General features: G+C 35.3%; 2 protein-coding genes and 1 long non-coding RNA gene across 3 annotated transcripts; 1 reads left to right on the top strand and 2 right to left on the bottom strand.

The window, feature by feature from the left end:
• Positions 1–2,993: 2,993 nt before the first annotated feature.
• On the bottom strand, positions 2,994–4,536 carry LOC128990778 (uncharacterized). The gene is made up of 2 exons (XR_008490563.1): positions 4,333–4,536; positions 2,994–3,358 (listed from the first exon to the last, which is right to left on the bottom strand). It is a non-coding gene; the product is annotated as an uncharacterized LOC128990778 (long non-coding RNA).
• A 3,588-nt stretch (positions 4,537–8,124) lies between these two features.
• LOC128990608 (uncharacterized) lies at positions 8,125–9,620 on the top strand. Its single transcript, XM_054413077.1, has 2 exons — positions 8,125–8,207; positions 8,893–9,620. Exons 1-2 carry the CDS (start codon positions 8,169–8,171, stop codon positions 9,592–9,594), a joined length of 741 nt encoding a protein of 246 aa, XP_054269052.1. The 5' UTR covers positions 8,125–8,168; the 3' UTR covers positions 9,595–9,620.
• Positions 9,621–10,608: 988 nt separating this feature from the next.
• Positions 10,609–12,852, bottom strand: LOC128989290 (uncharacterized protein K02A2.6-like). The gene has a single exon (XM_054411169.1). It carries the CDS (start codon positions 12,850–12,852, stop codon positions 10,609–10,611), a length of 2,244 nt encoding a protein of 747 aa, XP_054267144.1.
• Positions 12,853–14,794: the final 1,942 nt, after the last annotated feature.

Genomic DNA, 14,794 nt, shown 5'->3' with positions numbered 1-14,794 from the left:
CAGTTTTGCCAAAATTAGCTTCTTTAACAAAAAGGCTTTCCTTGCTGGTCCACTGGAATCATAAATGCCTTTTAATTTTTCCCATATCTCTGCTGAAGTGTTACATCCTTTCACTTGCTTTAATTCGCTTGGGCTGATAGAGAGGATTATATCTGCCTTTGCCTTTGCATCAGTGATTAGCCAAGCAGTCATTCTTTCACCTTCTTCTAGAGGCCTTTTAATGGTTCCTAACACATACCCAAGTATATCATTTTTAACTAAAATTGCTTCCATCTGCATTTTCCATGTGTCATAATTATTTCTGTTCAAAAGTTCAATGTGATTACTCATATTTCTTTCCATATTCCTCACTTAACTAAGTCTCATAATCTGTTAAAATTTAATCAACTATTCTTTAATAACACTCACACAATAATAACTTTTATTTACTTTTTTATCATAACAAAACTAGATATATAACATATGATTCTATAAAACAGGTAATAAGTAAATTGGATGATGTTGTAACTCCAACAGTTCGGAGTGTGGGAACAGTTTATGACGATTAGATTAAGGTATCTGCAATCCTAAAATGCCAATGAAAGGGAGGGAAACAGGTCCGTGACGTAGGAAGTGGTGAAGGAAGTAGTAAAGGCGAGCTGTAGGAGTGTGGTATCCGTTTATGGCCAGTAGATTAAGGTATTTGCAATCCAATAATGGATGTGGCTTAGAAAGTTGTAAAGTATGAGTATAGTGTGACAACCGTCTGTGGCAGTTATATTAATGTATCTTCAATCCTAAAATGCTATGAGAAGGGAAGGAAACAGGCCCCACGACGTAGGAAGTGGTTAAGGAAGTAGTAAAGGCTGGCAGTGCAGAGTGGGGGAACCGTTTGGGCATCTAGATACATGTATATAATTCTTAAATTCTATGAGAAGGGAAGGAAACAGGTCTATGGCGTAGGAAATGGTGAAGGAGGTAGTAAGGCTTAATTTGTTATATAACCCAGTTTCAAGAACATTTTTAATAAATTACATTTTTGTTTTTATGTTGCGTTGAAGTTGTTGTGGCGAAATGCACATCAGGAATTTAATAACATCAAGAACTTCAAGGCAACATAAAACAAAAAGGTAATTTAGTAAGGCTTGCAGTGCAGAGTGTCTTTGGTAACTGTCTTTGGTAATTACATTAATGTATCTGCAATCCTAAAACGCTATGGGAAGAGAGGGAAACAGGTCCACGACGTAGGGGGTGGTGAAGGAAGTTGTAAAGGTGAGCAGTGTTGAGTGTGGGAATGGATTAATGTATCTGCAATGCTAAAATGCTATGGGAAGAGACTGTAGACTGTAGGTTAAAATGATTACGAAGCACGAATCGATACATATTTCGATACATGCAATCACTTACAATAGATATTTACAACTGATTTGACAACAGCTGATTTTTACTCCAAAGAGGCTAAAAACGATTTTTACTCACTAAAGAGTAAAAATGATACTTTAGACCCGCAATGCAAAAAAAATTTAAAAATTTAAAATTAAAATGTTAAAGCTTAAAAATTATTTAAAAACGACTGTTTTTACTGCAGTATGACAAAAACAATATAATATGAACCCTTGATGACTCCGCTAAATTTTGTGGATGCCTCGGCGAACGCCACCTAGTATTTGAAACAGCTGACTAAATTTTTTTATTCCCTTTAAATATGAATACTCATAAGGTTAACATGGGGAACTACAGAGCCACTCGGGCGGAGCCCGAAAGGATTTTTGAGATAAGAATATGCCTATATGTTAATCGGGAATGTGAGCTATCATCATGCCAAATTTCAGCCCAATCCGTCCAGTAGTTAATGCGTGATTGAACTTCAAACAAACAAACAAACACACAAACTTTCACATTTATAATATTAGTAGGTAAGATTTCTATGTAATCGTTAGTGTGTCCTTGAAAATACATGCAGATATTGATTGATTAAATGAAATAATTACCTTATCTAACCACATTTGTTGGTATGACGACGAGTTTCGTTCCTTAGAACTTCGTCAGGTCATATTTATACAAACACATCATCAATGTACACATTGTGTATGTCAATAGATTCTTTAAAACGCTGTCACAATCAGAATAGTTAAAACTTGCCATGTTAAATAATTAGATTTGAATAAGAAATTTATAAAACTGATTTTAACTGTACATGCTGGCCAGCACCGTCTTATCACTGCCACTGACTAAATAAAACTGACCGAATAATGATGTTTCTTCTTCTCTCCAGTGCCACTTGTATTTCAGTTTGTTTTGTTCTTCTTATTTCATACTTCTTTGTTTTGTAGATATATTATGTAATTGATGGTATTGTTTTTAATTTTGTTAATGAACCAACATGTTTTTATTTTTAATATTCTTAGTTCTGTTGCTCCACATGATAAATTTGTACAATAGAATATCTATAGGTATAAAAGAGGATTTTGGTTTGTATATTTGTTTGTATGTATATTTGGCAGTGATAAACTCAGACCAAGCTGGACCGATGACCACGAAATGTACCTGCGTGTATAATTTGATAGAGTAGGTATATATGCCATCATTTTCGTGATCACTTTCAGGGCTTAGCCATGGGATCGTCTTAGAGGTACCCAGGTCAGGGATTTTGAAAAAGAATTTTAGTTAGCTATGTTTACTAACAAAACATATGAAAGTAAAATTTAAAACATGTTATGTAAATGAATGGTATGATTCGTTCTGCTATTTAATTGTATATGTTTATAGGTATGAATATTTGTTAATTGGTGCCGTGTGGTTAATGAATTAGACTTTTGCATATATTTTAAATGCAATAGACTATATGAAATGCTGGAATAATGTAATATCCGATGTATGTCGTTTGTAGTTTTGTAGACCAACCCGGCCATCCGACCGTGATGAAACTTTAGGAAGTTGCTCTATACATCACAAGAATGTTTCTCCAACATGAAATAAGAATGAGGTTAACATTTTATAAAATAAATACAAGATCAAACAACCATGATAACTTTAATGATTATTCGAGTCAAACCGGTTTGGAAAATCTTTGGAGTTACAGTAACCATTCAATAAGCCGGATTGTTTAGTTAGAAATAAATAAATAACAATAATGTCACTAATTCATGTTGGATAGCAAACTATTCAAACGGTTTGATTGTTTTCAAATGCATTGTTATAAATTGCCACTCCTCGGTCTCATTCCACCAGATGGGTAGTCAGCCTGGGCTTCCGCAAACTCGTCCATTTCTCTGGGGTAATTAGGTGGAATTTCAAGGGGAGGTTCTTCAGGCTCGACTTTTCTTACTTTTATTGATCTGATCCTCGCTTTTTCCGGCAGAGAAATTGCCTCCGATACCTGTAAGGGTTTATATAATTAATACCTTTTTTGCTATCATACCATAAATGTAAAATACCCCCGCCGCAGCAAACCTGCAGACTAAGCGAATTTCAACTTGTCTGCTTACATTTTTACTAAAATATTTCCAGATGTATTTATTCCAAATTCAAATAACATTGGATTTAACGAGTGCTTAGGTTTGCTGCTACGGGGAAGGTTAAAAGTGTTTTTGACCGCACGACAATCCTATAGGACGAAATAAATAAATTTGCCAAATTTATCAATATACATATATCCATAAACAAGTAAACTACAACAGTTTTCATTTTCTCCAAAGAATAAAATAGGAATTTTAAATTATACTACTTTTTAGTTTTCTCCGTAACCATTAGGCATAGCCTATCCATTTTTTATCTTTTTTTAGCTCTACAAAATGGTTTAAAAAGAAATTGCAGTTTTTTGTTTTTAGGGTCAAAATGTGGAAAACCCCCCATAAACCCCCGTTCCCATGGTCCGATTGTGCTGGTTCACGAACTCGTTTGATTAAACGTAGGTTTACACGTTTGTACCAAATTTCTTCAAAATCGGATCATTTTTGCTCGAGTTATCGGCGTTATCGCGCTAACGGACACATATACTCGTGAACGGATTGTGTTTTTGGCCTCTAGGGACCTCAAAACGAAAATTTAAATCGGTCCCGGGTCCAGGTCTTACCATGAGTACTGCAGTAATAGCTTACTCCCTATAGGGGAAATTCGCTAAAATCAAAGAGTTAGAACAATGAAACTACCAAAGCGACTTTACTTAATATGTTAACTCCCAGCAGCTCGTAAGTATGAGTTTAAAGTAAGATTTCCAATAACCTTAGGAGGACTAAATCATGAATTGTCTAACCAGAAGACCCCTTAGTGAAGGCCTACTTTATATTGTACCCATTAACCCAAAAAATTACTTTGTGTTGATGGAAAGTAATAACAAATCGTAAGGCTTACCAATAGGAAAATCAGTAGAACTGTAAACAGTTTGAATGCCATTGACAACGTGTAGGTTGGTCTTCAATGCACTGAAACTTACAAAAGAAATTACCTCTCTTAGGTGCCGATATTTCAACTAATATTTGGCATATGCTACGAACATTCGTTAGTGGTTTACCATTGTTGTCTTCAAACAACACGACATGTAACAATGGACATTGATGTAGGCCTAATCAGCTGTTGCTCATTATGTTGAGTGCAAACGAAGCTACGCCCGTCTGTAGCTTACCAATTGTTCAAATATACTGGAGCATTGTGTACTATCTGTGTGAATCACAAAAAAATTTTGTTGAATAGCAGCTAGTATAGGGAATCGTGAAATTTAGATTTTTAAACATTTAGTTGTTATAAGTTTACAAATGTTGAAAAAATGCAGTTAATAATTCAGAATGATTAAATAATTAAATCATATTTTCAAAAGCTTTGTCCATTTTTATTCACGTGTATTTACTCTTTTTAACTATACGTCACTGTTTGTATATTTTTCTTTTTATGTGCAAATTTTGTATTTTTCCATTTTTTTACTTGTATCATTGATTATCAATACAACTTCATGATCCAATAGTCAATACTTGTATGTATTAATATGTATTATTTGTCATTATAGCTGTTTTGGGTTATATACCTGTAGCTATTGTAATTTTTTTAAATAAATAAATGTATTCCAATGGAATTTAATGGTTTATATAAACAACTTTTGGAAGTATTGTAAGGTACCTGTTATCAATGTATTTTGTCAATCAATATTAAGATGATTTAGATAATTAGATCAATACAGTAACAGTTTATCTCCTTCAGTTGTTTGAAGGTTTCCTGATATTTATAAGTTATTTAACAGTCATTCATACAACTTGGTATATAAAATTGTGATCCCCACCTAGTAGTTAGAATAAAAACGATTTTTTATATTTTACGGTAGGCATTTAAGGGAAAACTGAAGAAGCTATGGTTTAAAATTAATAGGTACATTGTATCTCGCTTTCACACCCTAATACTAAAGGTAAATCCCTTGTAGTTTGAGCACATAATACATATTTTTATTCATTATTACTTCCTCCCATGGCCATTAATAACGGAGGTAACATTAATACAATTCAATTTCAATGTGAACTCAACACTTTTGTAAAATGGCATTTGCCGTGCATGTAATAAATAAATAAATAATTAAGCTATAAAAACAACTCATAAATTATTCTTTTTGATCAGTTGGATACAAATTTTTCTACCCATAATGTGCCGTTTTCTAAGTTAGAAATTCCAAAACAATACTTTTCAAATATCAAAACAAAAATAAACACACTATCAAGCATTAATGACTGTGAAATATTGTGTATACAATTGTATATTTCTTATCCCGTATAACAAAATATATTCGGGAACATTTTATTCTAAACAGTTATTTGTTTACTTTAATAGTCAAAGTTTGTATTCAAAATAATCCCAAATGTTATTTCGCAAAGTCTCCTCATATTAATGCCGATCCATATATTAGGCTCTAGCTATCGGATTACATAGGATTGCATTAATTCATTTTCAATCAAATATTGATTTAGGTATTACGGAAATGTATGATTTAATTATCATTAGCATAAATTAGTTTTGTCCATACAACTATCTTTTCCTGTTTATTTCGTTCACAAAATTGTTCAACTAATTCGCATTTGTGGGGTACTGTAATGTTAATTTATTTAATTTCGTAAGCGAATCGGTCCCCACGAAATATCTCGAGCTAGGAAAAAGGTAGCATGGCTGTTGAGGATTCATTTTAAAGCTAAAGAACAATGATACACTGTGAGACGTGCATACCCAACAATGATACACTGTAAGACACGCATACCAAACAATGGTACACTGGGAGATGCGCATACCCAACAATGATACACCGTGAGATGTGCATACCCAACAATGATACATTGTGAGATGTACATACCCAACAATGATGCATTGTGAGACGCGCATACCCAACAATGATACACTGTGAGATGTGCATACCCAACAATGAACACTTGCTCGACACTCGGAACAAGTCTTCATCAGCGTTTTATAATGACGTACAGTTACAATAAGACGCGCAGCGTGTTCTGATACTTGAGCAATAGCATGTGTTTTAACGAGATGTTCTGCAATTATAACTATAATGTGGCTTGAATGGTAGTCTGAATAGACAGAGATGTGCCAACATATGCCACAATGAGTCCTTAAATATGACTATGTAGTACGGTAGGCCTACTGCAGTCCCCGTAGTCTATGACATTGTATTCATTGTGATCATAGATGAAGCTTGTTTGTATGTATTTTTTAGTTTTCTGATCTTACTCTGCTAATTGACCAAACATATTATTATGTCTTATTAAATATCTTATTATGTCTTATTATCTTATTAAATCTAGCCATATATCTTTCTTAGCTGATTGGTCTTTTTTATCTCAATCTACTCAAGTATCTTGTTTTGTTACACAGGCCTGAAAAATTACATAACCAAAATACTGCAATAACTTAACTGTATGAATAAAAACGGCCGCAATTTTCAAATTTTAAATTGGATCAAGGTCATTTTTTTTTAAATATAAGTCTCTTATACTACATTAACATGTATACAAGTGCCATAAAGGTCGGTTGAAACAATCAAAAGATAAAACTGTTTATGTAAAAAATACAAAATGGCGGATATCTGGTTAGCGAAGCGATTTCGTAAAAAGTTTTATTCTTGATTTTCTCCTTATTTTGACCCAAGAAATCACTACGTAAGTTATGTCCCGACCTTTTTGAACACCCAAAAAACATGAGAGGCAGGTATATTACATCACGTATTACATCATATAGTTTCAAATCAATTATCAATTATATCAATGATTTAAAATGGGGACACCACTAGTTGAGTATTTTAGTCCAAATAGGAGTTAAGGATGAGTGTAGGATGAGTGGCGCGATCTTGAAAGTCTTGTTAGTGACTACAACCGACCTATTCCTTAGACACAGCTGTTAATTAATAGCCCATACAGCCAATGGCAACTAAGGGGCCTACAGATTGCGAACCACATTTTTTCCTTGTAATTAACGAATTGGTCTAATTATCAGGATAGCACTGCGGGTAGTCGTAGTACTCACTAGTGCGGACGTTAATCCACACCAGCACCAGGGAGTATCGCATCCACAGTGCATGCTTATAAATATCCACAATTCGTGACCTCCTAGTAGGTGAATTACAGGACGACGCCACCTTCCCAGTCTTTCATTTACTTTCAATCCACTATACAGTCAAAACTATTAAATATATTTATCAGTTTTTATTGCGTAATCATAAATTGTGTTTGTGTTCGTTATTTTTACCATTCCATAACATGGGTACACTACGCGCCGCAACAGCTTAATCAACCACCCTTTTTTTAATATAATATTATAAGTTGGTGTACAATATTTGTAAATATAAAGTATACAAATCTTTATAATCAAAAGACAAAGACTTTAATTTAAACTTCCTAATATTAATTCCTACTGGGGACTCATTTCGCACACTCTGTACTAGTTATAACTTGCATTAAACTTGGAAACCCATTACAAAACTATAAATTAAATTCAAGTTTGCTCTCAAGTTGTTTGTCGTGATTGCATGACACGCCAGAACCGTGTAAGTTATGCTAATGTTTGGTGTTGAAGCTGTCAACTTGAAGCGTGCATAACTAGACTATAGTTAAGCAAGAAACCATCACGATATTTAAATATTTAAATTGACTTATGACATTCAATATTCGTCACAAATAATATATATGTAGCTAAATGAGTCAAGCTTCAACATGATGTTGTCTACCATGCTGTTTCCATTCATATTGGTGGTACTGTATAGTGTTTTCTTTATTTAGTTTACTGTATTTTTTAATTTTAGACGTTTTTAGTAAAGGCCTATTTTGCTTGGAGCGACTGTATCGATAGTCGCACAGCGATTATCGCTCAGCTACTATCGCTGATACGGTGGCCGTTTTGCTTAAAGCGATTGATTTTCGGTCGCCACGCGATTTTTCATAGTTAGTTAAATACCAGCACTCACAATGGTGAAGTCATGAGTGCGTGTTGTAAGTCATTAAAGTATCTCCTCAGTCGAGGAGTTAGGAGATGAGTCTCTATTCGACCCTAGTGGAAGTATCAATGGACGATCTATAGAAAATGCATAGTGATACGTAGTATTTGGGACAGATTATGGAGCATAAAGCTACGGTACTTCACAAAAATTATGTACTTCAAATCATTTGGGAAATGGTTTTTTCAGTTATGTGTACAGTTTCCTATGGGAAATAGCCTAAGTGCCACGTCATACGTTATATGGCTGGCCAAACTAATCATTTAGTTAAGTTGAAGCCCATATAAAAAAATGAATAATACTTAACTTGATCAAACATGGAATCATTTATTATACATCACCATTAACCTAATTTTATATTTGTAGCTTAACGAAGCATTTAATATAAATTATTTCCTAAATCAAGGAGTTAAACCCATTAACAAGTTAATTATATTTCTTAGGTCATTCAGCAAAGTTTTGCTCGTCCACCTGATCAACTTCAAGATGAACATTTAAATCAGTCTCCGATTGGTCTATTCACTATCCAAGGGGACAATCAAGCAGCTGATCATACAACTGTGAAGGATTACAATCCAATGGTCACATCTGAAGCTCACACAGACAAGTTTCAACCTGGCTTGCATGAGGGACAAGAAACATCATCCAAGAAAGATCAGATCAAGGGTGATGCAAGCCCTACAACAGAAGTTCCCAAATATACAAGGGTGGGACATGAGACCGCAACAGTGGTTTCAGCTTATACTTACACAGAAAGGTCCAAACCTAGTGCAAAACCCAAACCTAAACCTCCGACAGATCAAGGTAAACCAACTGCGTCCAAACCAAACCCAGGCAAGCCTGGAGGAACATCTAAACCTCCAGGGCTAACACCTCAACTTGGGGATTTATCATCTAGTTTGATTGCTTCTGGAACTTCAGGGAGCCACAAACCAAACAAACCTCTTAAACCAGGATCATTTGGCTCCCTGTTTGGCTCGTACGGAACTTCTGGAATTCCTGGATTCATGTTTGGATCCCATTCCTTTCAAACTCCTGGTGGTTTTGACAATTTTGGAGGAGTGTTACATCCTGGAACCTCCTTTGGTTTTCCACCTTGGGCGTTAGGCTTTATGAGATCCAAGGAGTCGTCTTATAAACCCTGAAACTTCAATACAATTTTTTTTTCACATTTCAAAGTAGGTATTTTTTATTTCTAATATATAATGGCATAAAAAATCTATAAAAGATTATTTCTGATTAATTCTGCCCAATTCACACAGAACGGACGTCGGGCGGAGACGTGGCACGGACGAGGCAAGGGCATATCTTTCTTCCTTGCCTCTCCATGTAAACAAATTGGTCAATGAACACAAATGTGATGTGACGCGGCCATCCCGCCACCGCCACGTCGCGTGGCGTATCGGAAGTGGCATGTCCGTAGCGCACCCGTTGTTCGGACTGCAAATATTGTACTTACCAACCTTTTTTGTTGTTTTGTGTTTAGAGTAATTGCGAGTTGTATTTTGTTCTTTTCACAATCTGAGACAACATTAAATTCAATCACAGATTTTGTGTGGAAGTATAAAAATGCCCTTGTTTGTACGATCACAGTCGTACAAACTAACTAATCGACACAGTCAACAGAAATAACTAATTTAGTTGACATAAACAACTAACAGAAATAAGAGAAAACCATAGCTTCTAGTCTATATACAAGTTTTCTCGCCACTGTACCGTCCCTTCTGTGTGCATTGTACACCCCACGTCTCTGCCACAACTGTGCTTCGTCCATGCCACGTCCCCGCCTGACGTCCGTTCTGTGTGAATTGGGCATAAGAGTACACATAAAGGCGAAAGGTTCATCTTAATCTGCAGCTAATTGCTAATTAGTATGTGACTAGACATATCCAATCCAGTTTGCTGATCATCAGTAGAGCAGAACATCTTTGACAGTCATTTCATTCCCATGTTTTGAACAACTATGTCTTCCTCCAATCAATGATAAAGCTTCATAAATTATATTTATTTATTGGTACTGAACACTGGTTTTTAATAGAACTCACCATAAAAACTCCAAAACTAACATAAACACAACAAACAATAATAATAATAAATATTACATCATCTGATTTAAGACAGAATAAATGTCACATGTCACATGTCCTTTTTTTTCAATTTCAATCTTTTTTCTTTTCCATTTTAAATTGTCTCAGTTGGCACCGGTTTCTTCTGAAAACTGCTCCGCTGTCCATTTGTACAAAATAGGAATTCGGGCTTTTGTGTTTCTTGACAACTTTTCCTTTTGCCCATTCTCGAGTTCCCTTTTGGACATAAACTTCTTCGCCCTCCTTTAATTCTGGAAGTAGATGAGCCGATCTGTCATAATATGTTTTTTGTTTTTCTTGGGCTTGCTTCAAATTTAGAACTGTTTCATTGGTAGGGAAGAGTGGTTTCATGGAATCTTTAGTAGCAGGAAGAACAGTCATTAGTAGTCTTCCCATTAGCATTTGAGCAGGTGCTCTGAGATTAGCTTTAGGAGTATTATTGTAATCGATTATGGCCAGGTTTGGATCTCCCTTGGTCTTTAGCGTTTTAGACAGCATTGACTTTAAAGTTTGTACAGCCCTCTCCACCATCCCGTTAGATTTTGGGTAGTACGGAGACGAAGTTATATGCTCAATTTTATACCTTTCTGTGAACGTGGAAAACTTGTGGCTATCGAACGGAGGGCCATTATCGGAGTGTAATTTCTTAGGCAGGCCATGAGATCTAAATATCTGTGTCAATCCTGCAGTAACTGAATCAGCTGTTGTTGTACTCATCTTCTTTACTTCCACAAATTTGGAATGATAGTCAATCACTAGCATGTGATTGGTATTGTTAATTTTGAAGAAATCAACTCCAATTTCTTCCCATGGGATTTCTGGCACTGGATATGGTTTAAGAGGTTCTTTTGGGTTTGATCTTTGGTATTCCTGGCATGTTGTACATTGGTCTACTGTGTTTTTTATGTCTCTCATCATTCCTGGCCAGTACCAAGCCATCTGTGCTCTGTTTTGGCACGAATTAATTCCTTGGTGTGAAGCGTGTAGTTGCCTCAGCATGTCGGGTCGCAGCTCACTCGGAATAACAAGTCGGTCTTCCATATATATCAGATCATCGTATAAATGTAATTGATACCTTTTTTCCCAAAAAGGGTGAGCTTTGTCATCACAATTTTGTTTGTGTTCAGGCCATCCATGTTCTATGTAAAAACGTACTTGCTTTAGTGCGGCATCCCTTTCTGTAGCATATTTATGTCTATTTACTACATCGTCATTAGCAAAAACTGCCAGGGAGTAAACTACCTCAGCTCCGTTGTCCAGATAACTTGTGTTTAAATGTTCATCTATTGGAGCTCTCGACAGGGAGTCTGCAATGAACATTTTTTTCCCCGGTACGTGAACTAATTTAAAATTGTATCTCATCAGTTCCATCATCATTCTCTGAAGCCGTGGTGATAGACTTGCTATAGGTTTGTTTAAAAGACCAAGTAGAGGTTTGTGATCTGTCTCTATTGTGAAGTCTGTTCCATATAGGTAATAGTGGAACTTTTTACAACCATTTACTACTGCCAGAAGCTCTTTTTCAATCTGGCTGTACCTTTGCTGAGTTGCTGTTAAAGCTGAAGAGCTGTAGCCGATAGGATGGTCATTTTGAAAAACAACGGCCCCGAGGCCAAATTTGCTAGCATCTACAGATAAAGTAGACTTCTTTCTTCCATCAAAATAGGCCAAAACAGGAACCTTTGTTATCTCCTCCTTTAATGCTTCAAAACATTTTTGTTCTATACTTGTCCATATAAAAGACTTGTTTTTGCTCATCAGTAATCGTAGTGGCCCTGTTTTATCAGATAGATTATCAATGAACCTTCCTACATATGTAATCATTCCCAAAAATCTTTGGAGGTCATTTTTATCCCTAGGGCTCGGGTAGTCCTGAATAGCCTTCAGTTTGCATTCGGTTATTGAAATACCTTGTGGAGTAAGTTTGTGACCTAGATATTGGACACTTTCACGGCCAATCTGGCTTTTTTCTTTAGACAGCTTAAGTCCAAAATATCTTGCCTTTTCTAAGAAAGCAGCCAGTCTTTCATCATGTTCTTCTTTTGAGTTACCAAACACTAGGACGTCATCTATGTATGCACTCACTCCCTCCAATCCACAGGTTACATGGTCCATTGCTTTTTGGAAAATCTCTGGGGAACTATTCAATCCGAAAGGTAGTCTACAATAACTAAATCGGCCAAAAGGAGTAGCAATGGTGCATAACCGAGAACTATTCTCTGATAACGGTATCTGTAGAAATGCTGAAGAAGCATCCAGTACACTGAAGTATCTTGCACCATCCAACTGTGAAAAAATTTCTTGGAGCGTCGCCATTTTGTAGTGTTCCCTTTTTATATATTTATTAAGAGTTCTTGGATCAATACAAATTCTAACTTTACCATTTGGCTTCTTTGCTATTACAATCGGATGTACCCAATCAGTAGGTTCGCTTACCTCTCTTAAAATACCGTCTTTGACCATTTTATTGATCTCTTCCCTAACTGTATCATTTAAAGCTTTAGGGATAGCTCTGGCAGGAATAACTTTAGGAACTGCGGTATCTTCAAGTTTTATATCATAAACGAATGGTAATTTTCCTAGCTCATCACCAAATACATCATAAAACCTATCGTACACACTTTCACTTGGTTTAGTTATTTCATTTACTCTAGAAATGAGATTCAGTTCTTGGCATGTTTTAAGCCCTAATATGGGACAGGCATCTTCATTCACAATGTAGAATTCTGCTAAAAAATTTCTTTTAGAACCCCCCAGTGTACAATTTAGAAGGCAAGTACCTACAACTTTGATGTCATGCCCACTATAAGACTTGAGGCGTTTACCTGGAGTCGTCATGTTAGCGTCAGGAGCTATTTGTTGATAAAGCTTGTAAGGAATAACATTGACGTCGGCGCCAGTATCGAGCTTAAAAGATATGTCAACCCCATTTACGGTAATATTCTGACACCAACTATGTTTTGAGTCTACAGTGTTGACAACAATAGTTTCAATACTTAAGTCCTGACTCTCGCCACTAATTCCCACTTCATTAGGTTCAATGTCCTCATTAGATTCAATGTTATGAATGTTTTGGGCCTTACAGGCGTTTGCAAAGTGATTAAATTTCTTGCATTTTATACATTTCTTTCCCCAAGCAGGACAATTTCTGTAATTGTGAGTTTTTAAACATTTAGAGCAGACTTTAACTTGTCTTTTATTTGTAATGTTACTCGAATTTGGTAAAGTAATGTTATGAATTTTAGATCCTACATTAGTTGTTTCGTCAAGTTGTGAATCAAGTTTCATTAGTTGCACTTGTTTTTTACTCTCCTCCCTAGCCGTGCAGTAGTGAATTGCTTTATCAAGTTTCAAATCACTCGTCATCAACAACCTTTCTTTACACGCTTCATCTTTAGTCCCTATTATCAATAGATCTCTTACAAGGCTTTCTTCCTGATCCCCGAACTGACATTTTTTTGCCCGATTTTTTAGACTAGTTACAAATGACTGAACTGATTCGTCAGACTTTTGCCTGAGGTTAAAGAAAGTATACCTATTAATAACAGTGTTTACTTTAGGCTCAAAGTATTCGTCAAAACATTTAATTACAGTGTCTAAATTGTCTTTTTCCCCATCATCCAATTCAAAGGTGTTGAAAATGTCTAGGCAACCATCCCCCATTAAACATAGCAGTAAAGCAACTTTGATTTTCCCCGACTTTTTAGATTTTTCAGTTGCTTCCAGGTACAACAGAAATTTTTGCTTGAACTTAGTCCATTCATTTAATGTGTTGCTATTTAAATCAATAGCTGACGGAGGTTTTAAAAGGTCCATTATTCTATTTAAGTTTGTATATTACCTTTACCGCTGCCACCAATGATAAAGCTTCATAAATTATATTTATTTATTGGTACTGAACACTGGTTTTTAATAGAACTCACCATAAAAACTCCAAAACTAACATAAACACAACAAACAATAATAATGATAAATATTACATCATCTGATTTAAGACAGAATAAATGTCACATGTCACACAATCAAGGTATTTTGTATCAGTTTGGTAAATTTTGACTTTAAAAACTAACACAATTTGTAGGGTTATTTATGACAAGATACAAGACATTACTGTTTTCTAACTTGAATATCTTAAATGAACTTAAAAGTAAGTTTAAAACATTACGTTTAACGTACAAATAATTTAATGGTATCCTTTTTACCATTAACCTTTATCAAATATGTCACTGTATCAAAATAATACATTTATACGATAATT

This window comes from Macrosteles quadrilineatus, unplaced genomic scaffold (assembly GCF_028750875.1).
Source record: "Macrosteles quadrilineatus isolate MER2022 unplaced genomic scaffold, UCM_ALF_1.0 Scaffold_3__2_contigs__length_128488019, whole genome shotgun sequence".
In the NCBI taxonomy this organism is placed as follows: domain Eukaryota; kingdom Metazoa; phylum Arthropoda; class Insecta; order Hemiptera; family Cicadellidae; genus Macrosteles; species Macrosteles quadrilineatus.
This window is presented reverse-complemented; position numbering and strand designations above follow the sequence as displayed.